General features: G+C 45.3%; 2 protein-coding genes across 11 annotated transcripts; both read right to left on the reverse strand.

Annotated features, from left to right (window-relative positions):
- Positions 1 to 904: 904 nt before the first annotated feature.
- brd2b (bromodomain containing 2b) lies at positions 905 to 10,631 on the reverse strand. 4 transcript variants are annotated; one of them, XM_081720193.1, is made up of 12 exons: positions 10,492 to 10,631; positions 8,411 to 8,705; positions 7,985 to 8,122; positions 7,582 to 7,729; positions 7,129 to 7,301; positions 6,376 to 6,855; positions 6,038 to 6,166; positions 5,520 to 5,810; positions 4,694 to 4,938; positions 4,004 to 4,338; positions 3,524 to 3,652; positions 905 to 3,130 (listed from the first exon to the last, which is right to left on the reverse strand). In XM_081720193.1, the coding sequence occupies exons 1-12, from the start codon at positions 10,590 to 10,592 to the stop codon at positions 3,000 to 3,002; spliced, it is 2,595 nt and encodes an 864-aa protein (XP_081576319.1). In that variant the 5' UTR covers positions 10,593 to 10,631; the 3' UTR covers positions 905 to 2,999. The 4 variants fall into 4 exon arrangements, with proteins under 4 accessions (XP_081576319.1, XP_026868076.2, XP_035382228.1 ...); XM_027012275.3 differs by having other exon boundaries at positions 8,411 to 8,708; XM_035526335.2 differs by lacking the exon at positions 8,411 to 8,705.
- Positions 10,632 to 10,888: 257 nt separating this feature from the next.
- On the reverse strand, positions 10,889 to 19,618 carry tap1 (transporter 1, ATP-binding cassette, sub-family B (MDR/TAP)). 7 transcript variants are annotated; one of them, XM_027012300.3, is made up of 13 exons: positions 19,477 to 19,618; positions 18,495 to 18,820; positions 18,174 to 18,366; positions 17,727 to 17,841; positions 17,075 to 17,205; positions 16,381 to 16,586; positions 15,843 to 16,040; positions 15,320 to 15,448; positions 14,968 to 15,156; positions 14,678 to 14,851; positions 14,063 to 14,222; positions 13,803 to 13,939; positions 10,889 to 12,325 (listed from the first exon to the last, which is right to left on the reverse strand). In XM_027012300.3, exons 2-13 carry the CDS (start codon positions 18,810 to 18,812, stop codon positions 12,086 to 12,088), a joined length of 2,190 nt encoding a protein of 729 aa, XP_026868101.2. In that variant the 5' UTR covers positions 18,813 to 18,820; positions 19,477 to 19,618; the 3' UTR covers positions 10,889 to 12,085. The 7 variants fall into 7 exon arrangements, with proteins under 7 accessions (XP_026868101.2, XP_026868099.2, XP_026868100.2 ...); XM_027012298.3 differs by having other exon boundaries at positions 19,461 to 19,603; XM_027012299.3 differs by lacking the exon at positions 19,477 to 19,618 and adding an exon at positions 19,168 to 19,399.
- Positions 19,619 to 20,029: the final 411 nt, after the last annotated feature.

Consider the following 20,029-nt stretch of genomic DNA (forward strand, 5'->3'; position numbering starts at 1 on the left):
CTCCAGACCCAAACCATTAGTGTCTAGTATAGATGTACAACAAAAGTCTGTACTGGAATGTGGGAAGGTATGTATTGCCTGCAAACCTCAAATAGGCTCTTGGATGCTGTGAAGAACATTAAAACACATACCCCCCCCCCCCCCCCCCCAATACTCAAGTCTGGTGAAAATTAGGTACATTAATGGGTTTGTGTGTGTGGTTGTGGGGTTGTAGTCTCTTTAATGCAAATTAGGTTACTTTAATACACATCACTTTTGGATAGATTTTTTAGGTTTTTAGGGCTGAACATTTTTATAAACGTCAATTCCCCCCCCCCCCCCCCCCCAAAGACCTGTTTGCCCGAGTTGGAGAGTACTTGAAGATCTACAAAACCAGTCAGTCATCTGTAACATCACCACTATGACTTGTCTGAGAATTAGGGAAAGCAGTGGAGCTCATGTAAGAGTCACGTCAGTACAGCAGATATGCATGAATTTACATGCCCAGGGCAATCAGTCATTCGCACCTTTGTGTTGTCAACTTTAGATGCAATTCACAGCAACACAGTTGGCAATGGTTTGTCAATCAGTGCTTTTCCCAGCCCTGGGCTCACTGCATCCACAACATAAACATGACCTCTCAACATTACGACATGCGTATTGCTATTGATCTTAGCTCAACCTTCTATCCCCTTATGGAATGAGAAAGACCTGGGACTGCCATTCATCAAGGGCCATCACTAAACTGTAGTTTGGATAATATTTTTGGCATAAGAAACCAATGAAGGGGTTTTATTTGTGGAAGGCATTAGACTGAAATATAGCCTTACAACATAAAAGGTTCTCTGAAGTACTGTTGAGTTAATGTACTTAGAAAATACACTACCTACCAAAACACAGTAAAGAAACAGGCATTAGCTGAGGCTGCAACTGCAAAACAAAGAAAACTTGTTTTTGTTCAATGTGCATGGGTGTATGTCACTTAAACCAGAAAATTGTTTCCATGGTAACTGTGCGTCTATGAGTTTCAACGGCCACCAACAAGCATCACTTGTGATCCAGTCACCTCATGGCGTGCCCCTGTTGCTTTCCAGCCTCTGAATGCTGACATGTTCAGATGCTCCTAATATTGGGCAAGTTTGCAGTCAATAAGACGTCTACAGTAGGAGTCCAAAAATGGCTGCAGCATAGTCATATTAGGAAGTGGGCTGCCTCAGCCAGTCAAATGCATCTGTGTCTTGGTTTTTGGTGTGCATGTGAAGAATGTTACGGGATGTTCAGACATATACAGCTGTTCGTCCTGCGATCAAACTCACTAATGTGTGAACCAATGACCACAATCAAATCACACTGCCTTCATACACAGGATTCTCTCCTGAGTAAGAGGGGAATTAATACAAGAACACACACCCACACCCCAATTCCCAGTAAAGTAAAATTAATGTAACATGCAACAGGAGCCAATGACTAAAAGGTTTACCAGGAACAACACACAATATTTGTATAAGCGAGTTGGCAGATTTGTATTTGCAGGCAAATAAAATCAAACTAAATATACAATTCAATGAGAATAATATCTTAAATATAAATATCGCAGAAATGTTGCACGTGTGGCTAACAAGGGTCACAGAATCAGATGTTATCCTATATAATAAAAAAAAAAAGTTAGAACAACGCCACTTCATACAAAGGGAAAAAAATAAACTACAAACATGGTCAGCTGAGTTTATATACAGTAAATGTATAATAAAAGATCGTTGCTTTGCTTTTATGTCTCTCTGCGGTCCTCTCTAGTCCAACCAGAAGTCCATTCGCCTGTGTGTTCCAGCCATGTCCCTGCCGCCAAGTTAGGTAAGGGCCCCAGGGGCCAAAGCCCTCCCCGTAATGCAGTCATTCTTCCCGCATCCCTAATGTGGCTAATGCTCAATGAATGCTATCAGGAACCCAGTTAGCATTATGCGACTGATGTCATACTAACCCGGTAATATTAGCCTGAACTTCAAACAGGATCCATGGGCCAGCTAATCTGGTTTGGTAATGGACAACGCTAATGAACTCCGGCCCAAAGCTGATGGCTGGAGAAGAGCAAAACCTGGAAGTCATGTTCGTAATGATGTAAAAACATTAAAACAAAGAAACCTGAATACTCAAGAGGAAGCAGGCAGAATTAAATGATCTATTTTTTGGTCATTGCAATGTCTGCAGTGCATTAAGATGAACCCAGGAGTCTGTCTGTACAAAGTATTAGGACAGATCTGTCTCCCTTTGGCTAGTCATTACACATAAAGAAACTTTTTTTTAAAAATCTGCCAATGCAGTCAGAAGAGCAGGAGGCTCCTTCCACCTTTGCATATGTAGTGGAATGTTTGCTTCCTGTTTCTCTTTTGAAACATGTGCTCCAAACTCTGAAGCGTGTGCTCCTCAAAGACAGGCCCACTATTTAAAGGATTACATGTTCATTTAATCACCGCTTTGCTTCAAATTAAGAAAAAGGTCAAATTTCAGGAACTCAAACGGTGTGGTGTGGAGAAAAAGGGATTTCTACAGATCTTTAAATCCACACAGAACACAAACAAAAAGACCTATTTCAGATATCTCCAACTAAAGATAGCAGAGCAGTTTCTATAGCCACATCATCCCATTTAAAGTCTCCCACTATGGGCACTTTTATAAAACTCTTCTTTATAAAAGAAAAAGTAATCAGATAGATTATGTACATTTTTTTCTTTTTCTTTTTTTTTTTTAAACAAACAATTCTCAAAACACACTAACAATGTTTCTGGAATCTGCAGTTTCACGTAACTGTGTCCTCTGCAAAGAAATCGGTGTTGGGAGTCAAGCTCTCTTTCTACACCCACCCCCACGACCCAGCCAAGGGCTATATCACCCCACCCAAAGGGCTACATCACCTCAGCCAAGGGCTACATCACCCCAGTCCAGTTTGCTAGGCAACCTCCCGTAGGGCAGGCAGTACAGCGCTGCTCTGCGCTCCCCATCCCATGGCCTCACTAAGACACAGATCATCTGGAATCTGAATCGCTGGTGTCTGAGGAAGAGGACGAGGAGGAGGATGAAGATGAGTCGGAGCTGGAGCTGCTAGCACTGAGGCGGGTGGCCGCCGCATGGGGCTCTACGCCGCTGGGCTTCTCCACTACACACACGGGGACACACACAGACACACAGGGAACAGATCACTTTGTCTCGACTCCAAGCTGTTCTCTGGAATACTGAACAGTAGAAAGGTTCCAGTGCCGTATGCGTCATCCCACAACCACTAGGACCATTTTGAGTACTAGACCACCACTGTAGTGACATCACATGTTAGTACCAGGTTTCTGTTTTATTCACTAGATAGCAGATTTGAAATGCTCTAAGTGGGCACTGAATCTACTGGTGAAATATTTCCTTTCTCAAAGGTTCAAATAGTAAAATGAATACATCATTATTTTTGAATAGCCATATCAGTAAGGTATTTCAGCACTGGCACTGAACACTATTATGATCAGAGCATCTCTTGTCAGCGGTGAATCAATGAAGCCCTCACCTTTGGGTTTCTGAGGCTTCTTGACAGAGTTGAGCTGGCCACTCACGTCCTGAAGCCTCCTCTCCAACTCCCTCCTCTTCTCCAGGGCCAGCTCCTCACGAGACTTCCCACCACCCCCCTTCTTCGTCACTACGCACACACACATATGGAGAATAATTTTGTTGTTTTTAAGTTGTTGGGGTTTTTTTTACAGTTACCACAGGCCTGTTACAATATAAGAATCATCACAGCATATAAAAATAAACTGTTTCACTTTACCTTTCAAAACAAACATTGGCATAAACCAAAAGATGACCATGATCATCTTGACAACTCTAATGAAAAAAACCCTAATAATAAAGTTGCCTCTGATTATTTAAATGAGAAACTTTAATGAGATGTTTTGTCTTAATAAAAATTTAAAAATGCCTAAAACCATTGCCGTGTTATTTGCATTTGCACTCCCCTGGGTCTTCAGGGCGGTTTCCTCCATGTTCTCACCATATGGCTTGCGCGGTTTCTTGCGCAGGCAACTGAGTACGTAGCGCTCGAGCTCACGCAGCGTTGACGGTTTGAGCGTCTCAAAGTCGATCTCGATCTCCTCGGGGTTGGTGTCGCGCAGCGCCGGCTCGCGCGACTGGATGATGTGCACGACGCGGCCGAGCTTCTCGCCGGGCAGCTTGTTGATGTCGAGGCTGAGCTGGCGTTTGGCATCATAGCTCATGGGCACGCCCTCCTCATCCTCCTCCGAGTCGCACGGCGGTGCAGAGAAGCGTGCTGCCGCTGCCGCCGCCGCCGCCGCCGCTGCTGCTGCCGCAGAAGACTTCTTAGACGCCCTGAGAGGGGGGGGGGTGTCAATAATAGCCACCAAGAAACAGCTGAGTGTAGAATGGAATGCAAATGTACATAATAAACCTCTCTCTCTTTAAAGCTACAAGTACATTTACACACGGAATAACTTTTTTTCCACTAGCAAAATGACTGAATATCTCCTCAAGATCATTGTTTGTAATGAGTACTCTTTAGCAAGTATAATTAAATTAATTAAAAGAATACAATACAATTACTCCCGTCAACTTAACCTGATATTACAATCTACTAAACCCCCTAGTTAGTATTCCTCTGTAAATCTGGGCATCTCCCAGAAACACCACGAGAGATGAAATGAGGTGAAGACGAAGTCTCTCTTACTTATTGCTCTTGCTGTTCTTCTTGGCGGGGCCTCTCTTGCTCTGGCTGGACGAGGGCGTCGCCCTGCTGGACTTGGTCTTGCTCACCCTGGCCGGCTTCTCCCTGTCACGCTCGTCGCCACGGCCACCCTTGCGTTTGTCCGGCTTCCTCCTCTTCTTCTTGTCCTTCTTCTTGTCGCGCTTCCTCTTGGGCTTGACGATGGGGCCAGAGGAAAGTGCCGCCAGCTGCTCATGCACGGCGCGGAGCTGCAGCGGAGACGCAAACCGCGTTAGCATGAGGCCAGCGGACACACCGCTCCACAAAAGGCCCGTGCATTTAATTGCACGGGGACGGTCAGTCTGGGACGCGACAGAGGACCCTAACAGAGTTCCCGGCTCTGTGTGCTGGCACATGCGATGAAACGGTGAAGAAATTAAACCGTGACTGTGGCTCGTGTTTTCACGAGGGCAACTTAAGCCCTTTCAAATCGACATTCTGTTTGCACAAACCAAATCCATGCTGGAAATCTGTGGTGTTTACTGGTGGCCAGGGCAAATGTCCTTAAAAAATTAATGATGAATAATTATGACAAGAGATTATTAGTATTAGTAGTCACAGAACTGCCCTAACTTATGATCCAACTCCACCTCTGACCACTTTATCAGTACTGTTTTATCACTGGTGTGTTTAGCCACTGTGCTTAGCCAAGCTAGGAAGAAGATCAAGGTCTATGAGGAAGTACAGAATGTTAAGTTTTAAAAAAGTGTAATTACTTCTATACTGGGCACACCGTGTGTGTGTGTGTGTGTGTGTGTGTGTGTGTGTGTGTGTGTGTGCGCGCACATACCTGCGTGCACACCTGGTCCTGCAGCTGGGCCAGACGCTGGGCTCTCTCCTCCTCGCTGTCTGAACTGGGGCTGCTCTCACTGCTGGGCTCGCTCTCGCTGCTGGGCTCGCTCTCAGAGGAAGAGGAGGGCGAGGAGGAGGAGGACGAGGAGGAGGAGGAGGAGGACGAAGACGAGCGGTGCATGGCCGCCATGCTGGCGCCGCGGCCCAGGGGAGCGGCCGCCGGCTCCTCATCCTCCTCTTCCTCCAGAACCTCATCCGGCATCTTAGCAAAGCGGAACTCAAACACGTCCTGAAATATAACCACGACCGGCTTTTAGAGGGCTTCTAATGCCTTACACGGAACAAATAAATCAATCTTAAAGCGCAAGAACATGCAGCAAAGACATCACTGCGCTAACGATTAAACGCCAGGTGGGGGCGCTCACCACACACCGGGCCATGGTAACAACCCCCTCCTTCAGAGGCTCTTGTTAGAGCCAGATGCTACTGAACCCTGGGAGTGCATGCGCAGTATACCTGCAGTTTACGTGCCATAGCAACCACGTCATGCTCGGGGGGGTTGTACTTGTAGCAGTTGGAGAACATGAGCCGGACATCAGCGCTGAATTCCTGGGCATCCCGGTATTCCCGCTCATCCATCTTTCTCTGGAGGACAGATGGAGGGGTTACACACACACACACACACACACACACACACACACACAGAGTCAGGAACTCAAAACTCACATGCACTTTCAGTGCTTAGAAGTGCATGTTTGCATGAACAAAAACCACAGAGTGGGGTAAGGGGATCTTTTAAGCTTTGCATCACTTTCAGATCACAAACTCAAACTCAGTCCACCCCCGCGGCAGACCTTGATGGTGCTGAGGTCCATGGGGTGTTTGATGATGTGGTGGTAGTCGTGCAGGCCCAGGGTGGAGGCGTCCACGGGTGTGTAGAAAGGCCAGGCGTAGGCCGTGTGCTTCTTGGACAGCAGCTCTTTCAGGATGCCGCTACAGTAGCGCAGCTGCCCCGTCAGCTTGCCTCGGCGAGCCGGCCGCCGCGGCCGCGCTGACTCGGGCAAGTCCTTTCGCGGGGGCTTGACGGGCCGGCCCGATGGCGCCCGGCCCATGACGGGCTGCAGGCGCACGGGCTCGCCGGTGCCGACGCCCCGCACCAAACCGGGCACGCGCTCCAGGGGTGTCGGGGACAGCGAGAGGGGCAGGCCGACGCCGACGCCGCTGCCACCGGGCATGGCCCCCCTTCCTTTCCCCATACCTGCCATGCGGCCTGCCGCGGGGAATGCCACCGTGGTGGGGGTGGTGGTGTCCGCTTTGCGCTTCACCCCTTTTTTCTGAGGGCAGAGGCATGCGAAGTGAATGAGGTGGTGCGTGCAACCGAGCTCTCTCTCCACCCCCCATTAGAGGGAGAAAAGGATATCATATATCACATGCAACTCATCATTCAGATATGCAGGAGTCTGGCCTTGCCATCCAGACATTTGCTTATAATGCAGGCATCAAAAATGGCACAAATACAGTGCACTTCAGCTCAATTCCATATCACGATAATATGTTCACAATGTATGCAATACATCTAATGTGATCAGTCCGACCCTGCCAGGTACCTTAGCTGTAGGCTGTGTGGGAGGCAGAGCCATGAGGGAGGGGGGTGGAGGCTTGCTGAGCAGCATGTGAGGAGAGCCGGAAAACCTGGAGTCCGGAGTATCTGGAGAGGAAGGCGAGTACGAGGCGGACTGGGACACAGCGGGGACCTGCTGAGCTGCAGTTACACCACCTCCTGGATGAGAAGGAAAGAGAAAGGGAGATTTTCAACATTAGCAACGAAACGTGCTAATTTAAGATGAATTGGGTGGTAATTCTAACCCTAATTAGAGGGTTAACTACTTTATTTACCATCTTTATTTTCATGTATTGTTAGTTCTGATGAAATTATGCCAAATAATCTGTTATTACCTATTAATTGCTGACTCTACACACTCTAGTTATCCAATGGACTTTCAAATATTCCTATTCACTGCACATGAACATGAAATTTGCCCGATCACTCCTGAACTCACCTCTACCCCGGCGCCCTTTGCCAGCCTTGACCCCTCTACCCCTTGGGATGGGAGGGGGTAACTCAATCTCATCCTGGGGCATCTGTGCAATCTTTTGCAGAAAGACCTTCTCCAGGGACTGGGCCATCAGTACTATGTCATCCGTGGGCTGTGATGCAAACACCACCGTTTAACTCTCCTTCACTCCCCAAAACAGGGGCTTAACAGAATTACGTCCTGCTCCATATGTGCTGGGAGCAAAAGAAGCTACAAAAAAATGTTCCCTGAATAATTAAGCTATTGTGCAGTGTGAATAACACTGCAACAGGGTAATGAATAACCACCAGACTGAATCTCCATAGCAACCACCATGGTTTCTGGCGCAGCGAACATGGTGTTCTGGGGCTAAGGCGAGCACTCTTACCTTGTTGTAGATGTAACAATTGGTGAACATGGTGTTGAAGTCCTGAATGCATTCGCTGGCACAGCGGTAGTAGTTGTTCTCCAGACGTTTCTTGATGGTGCCCATGTCCATGGGCTGCTTGATGATCTTGTGGTAGTCCTTAGAGAAGAATGCATGCCGTTAAAGCACTTCATTGGGAGGGGGAGGGGGGGTGTCACGCAACAAATCACACCCCTCCACCTAAATAAGCAGTGATCCTATACAACTCCGGCAGCCACGTTCAATGGGCCTTTTTCCAAATCTTAAAAAGGTCTGACAGCTATTGGACAGGTTTAGCCCAGATGATCACCTTTGGTGTTTTATCACCCTCTCAGCCTGCAACGGCGTGCAATGTTTTATCTAGCGAACACAGCGCTGGCACTCCTGAGTCTGATCCAGCTGGCTCACCGGCAGGTTGAGTCGCACCGCGTCCACAGGCTCATGGAAGGGCCAGGCGAAGTGGTGGCGCCACAGAGCCTTGACTAGCACCTTCTGGAGGAACTGCAGCTGGTTGGTGGCGCGGCCCTGCCGGTTGGGGTCCTTGACGGGAGGCTGCTGGGGAGGAGGCACCGGCACGGGGGCGTGCGGTAGTGCCGGGGACTCGAAGCCCTCGAAGAGGAGCGATGGCTTGCGGATGCGCTTTCCCGAACTGGGCACAGACAGCTCCATTGCACCCACGGAGGGCAGCCCCACTCCCACGGAACTGCTGATGTTAGAGAACAGTCTTGTGTCAGTACACAAGGAAGAAGGTGTGATGGACGTTCACAGCCAGAGGAGGATGGGCCCCCCTTTGAGTGTTGGCTCCTCTCAAGGTTTCTTCCTCGTGTTCTAGGGAGTTTTTCCTTGCCACTGTCACCCTTGGCTTGCTCGCTGGGGGCTTGGACTTGGACATTTGTAAAGCTTCTTTGTGACAGCAATTGTTGTTGCTATATAAGTGCTATATAAATATGTTTGACATTTTTGACATAACTTCAATGGAAAGCAAGAATCCAAATAAGCCTTCACACTCACAGTCATGCACAGAAACAAAATAAGATCACTAACCTCATTTCTACAAAACACAAAGAATGCTTATATTCTTTAGACTAAAGATTTCCAGCACTATCCTGGCTATCTAATGTAATACACAGTTTAGCTTCAACCCATGTGACATCTGATTCAGCCTGATTCCGCCAACTGAAGCACAACGAACAAGGTAATAAACCGAATCATGTTTGAGCTACGGAAATTAAAATCTGCATGAAGGTACCTCTCCGAGATGATGGATACTTGACATATACAGACTAAATAAAAATGTCTTCCAGCCTAAGGAATGTTTGTTTATGTTGCCTCATATTTACAACAAATATGACAATGTGGAAAATATCTTAAAAAACAAGTGTCACACACCTGTACAAGTGTTAATTAATAAATTAATTTATGTTGGCACCAAACCTAGTTTGAACACATACACAAAGCAAATTATGGAATAATGGAAAAAAAAAAAAAAAAAAAGATTTAAATAGATTTTCTAGGAATGGAAGCGTATAGCCAAAATCTGACTTTTCTTCTTTTTTTAAAAGAAAAATGGGGAACTTTATTACTTATTAACAAAACACCAAAATGTACGATCATTAATTTCAACAAAAACTCCGTCGCTGCGTTTGCTGAGCAGTCTCACTCTCTCTAGCCTTACTGTTTGTAAACATGTCACTGTTGTCCCTGGACTTACGCCAGCCAGCTAGCTTTACCATCCACAGAGCTGCGCTGACATCGTCTTACAAACCTACACTCTCTCTACTCCAGAGGACAGGGTGCACTGTCCTCAGCTCCAAAGCTAAAGTCAAATTCTAGTAAAAAGGCCATAAGAAGAAGAGCACCCAACATTAGCCAGCGTCAGCTACCTTTAGACACGCTAACGTTACTCAGCATGCTGTAGAGATCTGCAGGTTGCAGACGAAGCTCTTAGGTCGACAGATGGAATTAAATTGCAAGTCAGGCTTACGGCTCACATCTCGATCAGCTTTTGATGTTTGGTGATGAGAAATGAAGCGAAAGCTAAATCCAGTACCAGTACCATAAACACTGCGCAGGCTAGGTTAGCGGTTAGCTATAGGACGGGCTAGCCTTCCCCCGTGTAAGATAGCCAGCTGGGAAAGCCAGAGCACAAAACCGGGACACGTTACCGACTAAGCTACTACAACCGGACATGTCGAGACATTCACGACAGGCGAGCGAACTCGGCCGCAGGGACGCGTCGTTGAACGTTAGCTGGGGCTCGTCGGCTTTTCAGGTGGCAAGAAAACAACGACACCGCGAAAACGGCAGAAGCTTAACGATACTGAGACCGCCACGCTAAGCTAAGATAAAATAAGCTAAGATAAGCTAAAATACGCTAAGCTAAGTCGAGAACACCGCATTAAGCGCATCATTCCCACTAGATCCTTACTGATCTGCAGGCATTCCTGGAAATGTCCGAACGTCCACGTCTGAAAATGCTTAAAATGTACCTGTCAATAGCCGGGTTGCCCGTTACGTCCATTGTTTGTGGGGTGTTTTCGGGGGTTGTTTGTGGCGAGTGTTGTCGGTTGGTCTCTGATTTTATTGTCATTCGCCGCCGTCTCGCTCCACTGCGCGAGTCCAACAAGCAAATGGCGCCTTTCGATTTCCGCCCTCGAGATTTTAAATAGCAAGGACGCACTCGGCCTATCGCGCCGCAGCCCCGCCCACCCACCTCACTTCCCATTGGTCCCTTCTGGCTTCCTTTCCTGCCTATCAAAACTAGCTAGCACGTCAATGCACAATTACGGAAACGCATCAATGCAGCGAAAGCTTTTCCTCGCCCTCTAGTGGTGGCTGTTTTCCCCCGCTGCAGTCTATGGCAATAAAGCGCTAAGACACCGAGGATTTCCTAACAACGCAGTATGACTGTTTTGTGCCTAAAACTTTATTAACAAAAACTATGAAAGGTACAAATTACATTTAAAGGTTGTTAGGATTGCCAGGTATTGTTTGTTTTGTACGCGTATCTCGTGTGGTACAAAAGCAGTGGTCGTCTTTTCAAATCAAACAGCTTTTAAACATAATTATTTATCTACTTTTATTTCAATGAATACCTACTTCATTATTATATAACATCTACTCGCAGGAAATAAACCTATAGACTTACAGACTGAGCAAAAGAAACTAAACATTCACTAAATGTAAAAATTATTAACTGGCCTTGGGGAGGTTTCAGAGTAATACCTGAGCTTACTCTTTTTGATAAAGCAACAAAACAACAACAAAAAATGTATTGCTGCCAATCATGAACAAAATTCCAAGATGTGATAAACCTGCTCAAGGGAAAAGTGAGACTTAAAGGAGATATACAAAACATTTATACTACTGTTACACGTGGACTATTTGGAAATAATGTTGGAATTGCTGATCTTCAAGGAAATGTTTGTGATATTTATACCTAATTTTAAAATCCTAGCATTTACATAAACTGAAGGCATAAAATACAAAATCAATATCAAAACTTTTGGAAAGAATCCAAATGCAATAACAAAAAAGGTCAATAAGCTGTCTATGGTGTGACTCAAACAACATCACACATTTCTTCACAGAAAACCCCAAAACAAGTTCAGATTTCCTCCCTTCCTCCCTTTGAAAGCACACTGAACACCTCACATATTTTGTAAATTCTGTCTCAAAGTAATAAACTTTATTTAGATACTTTAAGGCAACTGTTATTCTAACACTTCTAACATGTACATTTGTGTACATGATTATAATATTGTCCTGCTTAATAATGATGTGTCATTACCCTCAATTCGAGTCTACATAGAGACTACCTTAACTTAGGCTCTTTGTAACATTTGGCTCTAGCATCTGGGTGCTCAAGTATGGAGATCCCTTAGATGTGTAGCATCTTTCAGCCCTCTGCACTTTTATAGTACATAACCCACCCCAGTCCTGCTGAAAATCTGACCCGGTACCAGCTATGACAATCAGTTCATAATACAGTCCACATTACAATACATCACGCTTATCTAGCACAATGACAGATGTAGATTCAGAATTAGGCGTTGGCTAATTCTGAGGTTCCGTGCAGCAGGCCTACGCCAAAGGCAGGTCTGCGGCTTCGGCGTCTGTGTAGCGGTGGAAGGTCGTGTTCTGCTGACGCAGGAATTCGGCGTAGGCACCATTCTTGCGCACCAGGTCATCATGGGTGCCCTGCTCCACCACCTCGCCCGCGCGCAGGAACAGGACGTGCTCGGCGATCTGGGCACCACTTGCCCGGTGTGTGATGAGCAGGACGGTGCGGCGGGATGAGTCGCGCAGTAGTGCCTGGTACACCTGTGGGACATGATAGGACCCAGTGTGTATAGTCTGATCGACTCTTCTTACCCAAACACAGGCTGTTCATGTTAATAAGCCACTGCCAAACCACCCCAGTCACAGCTCAAAGTGTGTTTATTTGTTTGTTTGGGGAGGAGGCGGTGAATAAGTAATCCAATCAGTGTCAAACTTCTCAGACCATAGGAATTAAGTAAATAAAGCTAACAGTGAAGAAATGTGCATATCAAAATCAGCCAAATAACTAATAATAGCATCTACCAGTCCACTACTACGAGAAACATCGTGCCTGCTGTAACTCTGAAAGGCCAGAAAAGAATCAGTGCTCAGACTGGCCCACCTGCTGCTTGTGACCTGGTCTCATTGTGCAGTGTGCACTCTGTAAATAAAACAACGATCTACTTGTTGAAGTCAGGAGATCTGCAGACTCTGAGTGAAGTCACACGAGGTTCTGTGTTGCACGCGGTTCATTTAGCATAGCTCACCTTAGTGCACATGATTAAATGCCAAAAAGCCAAACGTCCAGTACTAATGCACCAGTGCAAACACGTAAACATGTTAAACAAGCATAGGTAAGTAATTCTATCATCAACAAGGGTATGATGTATCATAGCACTGCAGTATGTGTATGACATGGTATTACTCTGTAATGAGTATAATGTACTGCAGCATTATGTGTATGACATGGTATTACTCTGTTATGAGTATAATGTAGTACTGCAGCGTTATGTGTATGACATGGTATTACTCTGTTATGAGTATAATGTAGTACTGCAGTGTTATGTGTATGACATGGTATTACTCTGTTATGAGTATAATGTAGTACTGCAGCATTATGTGTATGACATGGTATTACTCTGTAATGAGTATAATGTAGTACTGCAGCGTTATGTGTATGACATGGTATTACTCTATAATGAGTATAATGTAGTACTGCAGCGTTATGTGTATGACATGGTATTACTCTGTTATGAGTATAATGTAGTACTGCAGCTTTATGTGTATGATATGGTATTACTCTGTTATGAGTATAATGTAGTACTGCAGCGTTATGTGTATGAGATGGTATTACTCTGTAATGAGTATAATGTAGTACTGCAGCATTATGTGTATGACATGGTATTACTCTGTTATGAGTATAATGTAGTACTGCAGCGTTATGTGTATGACATGGTATTACTCTATAATGAATATAATGTAGTACTGCAGCGTTATGTGTATGACATGGTATTACTCTATAATGAGTATAATGTAGTACTGCAGCGTTATGTGTATGACTGGTATTACTCTGCTATAAGTATAATTTAGCACTGCTGTGTTATGTGTATGACATGGTATTACTCTGTAATAAGTACAATGTAGTACTGCGGCATTATGTGTATGACATGGTATTACTCTGTAATAAGTACAATGTAGTACTGTGGCATTATGTGTATGACATGGTATTACTCTGTTACAAGCATGACTGTAGTGTTACCATGTGTTCGCTCTCTGTGTCCAGGTCGCTTGTAGCGTCATCCAGCACAAGGATCTGTGGTCTCCGAATCAGAGCTCTCGCTATGGCTATTCGCTGTCTCTGACCTCCAGACACCTTGCTGCCTTTTTCACCAGTATCTGCAACACACACACACACACACACACACAAATGGACACAGCTAAGTAATAGTGACACAGATTAGGACCACAGCAGGTATAAAGTATTCAGGAAATCAAACATTCTTGCTCACTGAGTCTCACCAGTGTCGTAGCCCTTTGGAAAGTCGCTGATAAATTTGTGTGCATGAGCAAGTTTGGCAGCAGCCTCCACTTCTTCGTCTGTTACATCCTCCTTCCCATATCTGATGTTCTCCGTGATGGAGCGGGCAAAGAGCATGGGCTCCTGAGCGACCACACTAATCTACATCAACCAACGACAAGTCAAACAAACAGCTTGTCTGAGTAACAGGGAACCCAAACAGACATGGTGGTGTGGAAATGGTAGGGTGGCTTGGAGTTACTTTTTTGTTCTGGTACTGCGTACTTCTGCGTATTGAAGCTATGTTTGTAACAGAAGAGTGTAATGTTGCTTTTATTCTTTATTTGTCTGTTTAGCTGGGGTTTTTGTCTATGTGAGAAAATGAGTGACTGCCAGTGGAGAGTAAAGACCTTTAGCTCCATTTAACTGAGAAATCCTTCCTTGGATTTGAATCTGGTACTTACACTTGTCAGTGACATGTCTGTATCTGAAGACGGTTCTAATTCAGTTCAGAAAGACGAGGCTACATGTGCTTTTTTATGCTGTAGACTTCAAAGGGAAGATCAGACATATAAACCAGTCGGACATCATGAACATGCGGTCACGAACAGCGTTACCTTCTCGTGCAGATACTGCTCCCTGTAGCTCTGCAGCGGTTTTCCATCCAGCAGGATCTCGCCACTCTGAGGATGATAAAACCTGTCCAGCAGTCTGACGATGGTGCTCTTCCCCCCATCAGATGGACCCACGAGTGCGGTGATCTTGCCCGGCTTGAGCTCCAGACAGGCGCCCTGGGAAGTCCCAGCCACACCCACACAATCAGCAGCTTGTGTGCGACGAAAAGGACAAAAGCTGCATTAGGCAGCCATTTGCTTTTGGTTTTGTTTTGATTTTTTTATGTACTCACCTTGAGGATGTTCTCACCAGGCCTGCTGGGGTAGGCGAAGGTAACATTGTTGAAGCGCACGTGACCCTCGAGTGCATCGGGAGCTAAGGTTCCTTCAGGTGGAATGTCAGGTTTTCGGTCCACATACTCAAAGATCTTCTCTGAAGCACCGATGGCCTTCTTCACGTGAGGGTAGTAGGAAATCAGAGCCTGCAAGAACAGCAGACCAATTTTGTCACCAGTGAGTCAGCAAATCAAAACCAGACTAAGGTTATGTGGCAAGGAAGCTATAAGCACCCATCAGTGCGTACGTCAGTCAACATTATCTTACCCCAACACAAAGCACTGAACATTTCCCAACATGCCCCTTTACCTCCAAGGCAGAACTGAACTGAAGCTCATACAGGACGAAGGCCACCAGATCGCCACTGCTGACATCCCTTCCTGCCACCAGCTGCCCCCCATAGTATAGGATGCTGACTTTCAAGGCCAGATTGGACATCTGTAGAAACAGAATGTTTACAGGAACATGAAATCATGGAAAAGCAAACGATAGGATCCATAATGGTGTTGCGCTATCAGCGGATAGTTAACACTATTACAATAGTGCTAACTTGTTTCCATTAGCCCTTGTCGACTCTTAGCAACATAAGCTAATCAGTACCCTTCATATACATTTGCACACTACACGCTATCAAGAATCGCTGCAATTATGCAATTATGCACTGGAAACATCACAGGCTTCTGAGTGACCCCCTTTCCTTTAAAACTGTCAAAACGCTGCCCTAATAATTCAGACATAATTCCTGGATGGCAAGGAAACTGTTTTAGCAATTCCTGAACTCTGACCCAGGGTCGGTTTGGTTATCATGGGTAAGTCTACTGGCCGCTCTTACGCTGTTAGTCCAGGTGGAGGCAGTGTAAGCCGCGGCTTCCACTTTATTCAGCGCGTAGGTAGCTTCCAGGTGCATCCGGTAGCGCTCCGTCTCACCGTCCTCGTTAGCAAAGCTCTTCACTGTTTTCATGCAGGAGAATGTCTCCGTGGCAACTTTGTTCGCCTTGGCAAGAGAGTCTTGAACTTTCACGGAATGTCCCTGAAAGGAGAAACATTGACTGGTGAAGCTTGGCTGTGCACATCGAACAATTAAGCAAATCACACATACAACTCCTGAACACACAGACCAGAAAAGATAGACGCTTCAAAGAAGGATTCGCTGTGAATGAATTTTGGCAACTGATCGATCATTCAAAAATGACTGTGCGATAGTTAGAAAAAAACAGAGATCCTCACAGCTCAGGGACACAACATGATATCACGTCTCTTTGCGCTCTACTTCATCTGTCAATGAAGCTTATGCAGAACAGCCATAATTAGAATAAAAGCATTATGGGAAATAATTAAAATTAGTAGCATTTTGTTTGAAGCTGACCAACCTGGAGGAACCTTCCAGAAAACTCTGGGATGATCCAGATGATGGGAAGTCCGAGGACTGTAAAGATGGAGAGTCGGACGGAGAGGAGCAGCATGAAACCATAGAGGAAGAGCAGGCGCATGGAGTACCATATGAGAATGTTCAGCTCCTCGCTTAGGGACTCGCTCATGGTGTTGGTGTCCGTGGTGATCCGGGACACAATCTCCCCTGCAGAGAACACAAACCCAACCACCTGAGATCTGTCCCTGCACCACGCCACACGTCTCAATAGGCAGTCAAGTCAAGCAGACATTGTGTTTTGTCCGTAAAAACAACGTAGGCTGTGGCTCAACAAAGAATGTAGAAAAACTCCACATTAAGCACCATATCCCTAGTGGAAACAGACATGACATGTAGAATGCAGCTTTAATGTTTCACGGTAGGGCCCCCTCCTCCCAGGCAACTCCGAGTGTGTGTGTTCGTTTGCATAGCCATGCCCTCCCTGTATGTCACACCTGTTCCTCATATTATGTTGTTATCATGTATGTATATAAGTATTATGCAGTCATTGGTGTTTGTCAGTGATTGATCTCACATTAGCCTATGCGCTACGTTGCCTTTGTTTTGTCTGTTAATAAATGTCGTTGTGTTCTACACGGCTCGTCTTTTCATCCTGCCAACATAATGCAAATAACATTCATGTAAGTATGGATTACCTGTTGAAGTGTGATCAAAGAAGGCGACCTCCTGTTTCAGCACACACTCGAAGACCTGCTTCTGAATGGAGGTGTGAATGAGGCTCATGGTGATGTTGTAAATGAGGTCGCACAAGAACTCGAACACAGCACTGCACAGAGGGACGAGCGTAAATGAGACAACCTGTGGCAGCTTTTGGAAAAGCACCTCCATAACTGCCTCTATCAACTGCCATGATCAACACACAGTGGCGGCACTCAGCTGGGGTGGAAGGGTGAGGCTCAGAAAGTAAAAATACCCATCTTATTTCCAGCCACCTGGCTTCACCACATTGCTCGGGCTAGCAAGTGTAATTAATTAGCAAAGCTAGCAGAGTGATACAAAAAACAATTGCAAAACTTTATTTTTGAAACCTAAAGGTTTCAACCTCAGTTAAGCAGTGAAGGTGTCCTGGTCCAGCTGGAGTTATGAAAGGGCTTAGAGTAGAGGACTACCAAGATCAAGCTATACATCACTCCCTCCATTACTCATTTATGCAAAAACTCCAGGTCACTTCAATGCAAAGTACTAGATCTCTTTTCTAATGCTGAGACCGCGACTACAAATCCAGCTTCCTTGCTAAGCACATCCCCTATTGCAGCATAGGTTCATCCTAAAGTCGCTGCGTTTTACCTCATGATGGTCAGGATCGACATGATCTTGATGGCGTTACTAAAAGCCTCCGGCTCATCCTCTTTCATGATCCAGTCAGTAATTTTCCCCGTGTAATAAGGAATGGCCATCTCCCCTGAGGTTACACCACAGGTTACACAACAGGTTATAGACCAAAGCTCTCATGACAACCCAAAACAATAAGAAACAGTTTTGAGCTTTAGAGTAATACAAATAAGCAAACAAATCTAGGGAATTTCCAATACAAAATGAAAGTATTCTCAAAAGCATTTGCACTGTCACTTAAGTGAAAGTGAAAGCAGCACGTCATTAGCTCAAAACACTTTAATTTTTCTAGGGCACGCTTTCATTACAAACTTCATCACAGACTTGTTCAACAATTTCAAAAGGGCAAAGTTAAATTACACAAAAGGGTTAAAAAAAAAAAAAAGGGTTTCTGTTTATTACCAAGAGAAGAAATGAACACTAGGAAGATGATAGCAATGAAGCGGTAGCGGAATGGCGTCACGTAGCTGAGCAGCCTCTGGATGGAGCCCTGTCCCTTCGTCCGGGCCGGGGCAGAGGCCTTCGAGAAGATGGAGCGCACGTAGCGTGTCCACAGCAGGAGAGACAGTGCCATAACAGCGTAACCTTGCAGCAGCTGGACAGCAATTACAGGGTGTTTTACATTCTATAAGCACCGTCCCCAAAGAGCCATGCAGCTCCATCCCAGGCACACATATAAAAGCATGACCCAAACACAGACGACGAGATGAAGTGCTTGCTCACCCCTTGCCAGGTTTGCCAACCCCAGAAGAGTTCCACCGTCGACCGGCCACAGGCCCAGAGGAGGGTGCCGTAGGCTGGGTATAATAAACAGTGCACGGTCACAGTCTGGAACCCCTCAAAGCTCCTCATCCAGGCCGGACTGTCGGGGTAATAACAGGTTACGAGAAGGAGGAGGCCCCATCTCAACAGGCCGCCAACCCACATAGTGACAAAAGCATGTTGGACGAGTAGCCGGGCCACTCCGAGCGATAGAACCACGCACACGTCCACGCACAGGAACAGACACGCAAACACGCACATCGCCATAGCAGCCTTCATTCCCGGCCCTGGAGAACAAACAACAACATGCTGGGTTGTTGTGCAGTGTCCAAGACGACAAACAGGTTGATAGCAAGAAAGAAATTAGATGTTGTGCAAAAAGGTTTAGTCATAATATAGTCATAATAAATTAATAAAGTCCTGTTATTTAATGCAAACTGTTACATATAAAGGACTAACCTGGGCGTATTATATAAACGACGGAGATCGAGCTTTCACTTTCACTATTGCTATCCCTTATAATCTTATATTAACATTACATGGACAGTCGTTTACCTTTTAGCTATAAAACGTCTTTCGAAAGTTGGGCTATAAGAATACAGTTTTAAAATAGAGCTTTTAGCTGGCTACTTACTTTGTAAGAGGTAAAGTTTAGTCGAAGCAGCTGTCTAAGAATTCCTACTGTTAGCTATCCTCTTATTCTCTTCGACCACCAAACGTTTAAGACGAGCTTACACGTGTTATGGAAGATAACGGAGTCTTATCTGCTGACATAGACCCAGCAGCTGGGACAATCGCGAAGCGCGATGGCGCCGAGTTCAAGACCTAGTGAATGAGCGTCTGAAGCGAAAGTAGCCAGCTAGCCTACCTGCACTGGGAACCCCTTAGGTCAAATGCCCAGACAGTTTAAAAGAGATCCAGACAAACCTTTATCGTGACTTACAGTAAGCGTTAGAATGTTGAAGAAATTGCTCTGCCAAATAAACGCATCTTTTTTCTTTTCTTTTTTTTTAAACAAAGTCTAATACACAAGTATATACAGTTTATTTGTAGGACATGTTAGTCGGTGTGTCGTCGACCAATAAGATAAGGTCAAGGGTTGCAGCGACATCTACTGGTTAGCACATGAATATTCTCAACAGAAGAAAACTAAAAACGTGAAAATTAATTTAAAGGTTCCTAATCTCATAGTGTTTGGTGTAGGCAGTCACTTATCCTGTATATCGTGGTCTTATTACCCAGTTAGGTCAAAGTGTAATCCAATAAAGTAACAATATTAGGCTTTGCTCTATTCAGCACAGAAAAATCATGGTATATTTTTATTTCAAGATCACTAACTGCATTGTTTTATTTAAACCCAATTCACATGGAATTGACACCGTTGGGCTCAGTGGTAATGATTACCCACACTAGCAGGCATTACTAAAACTAATTTGAGTCATTTTTGGACTTCCTGAAATAAGTTCCAAGCAACTCTGTTAGTAGTTGTATTGTAA

The sequence above is a fragment of the Electrophorus electricus genome, chromosome 1 (assembly GCF_041902795.1).
Source record: "Electrophorus electricus isolate QZ-2024a chromosome 1, ASM4190279v1, whole genome shotgun sequence".
Lineage (NCBI taxonomy): Eukaryota > Metazoa > Chordata > Actinopteri > Gymnotiformes > Gymnotidae > Electrophorus > Electrophorus electricus.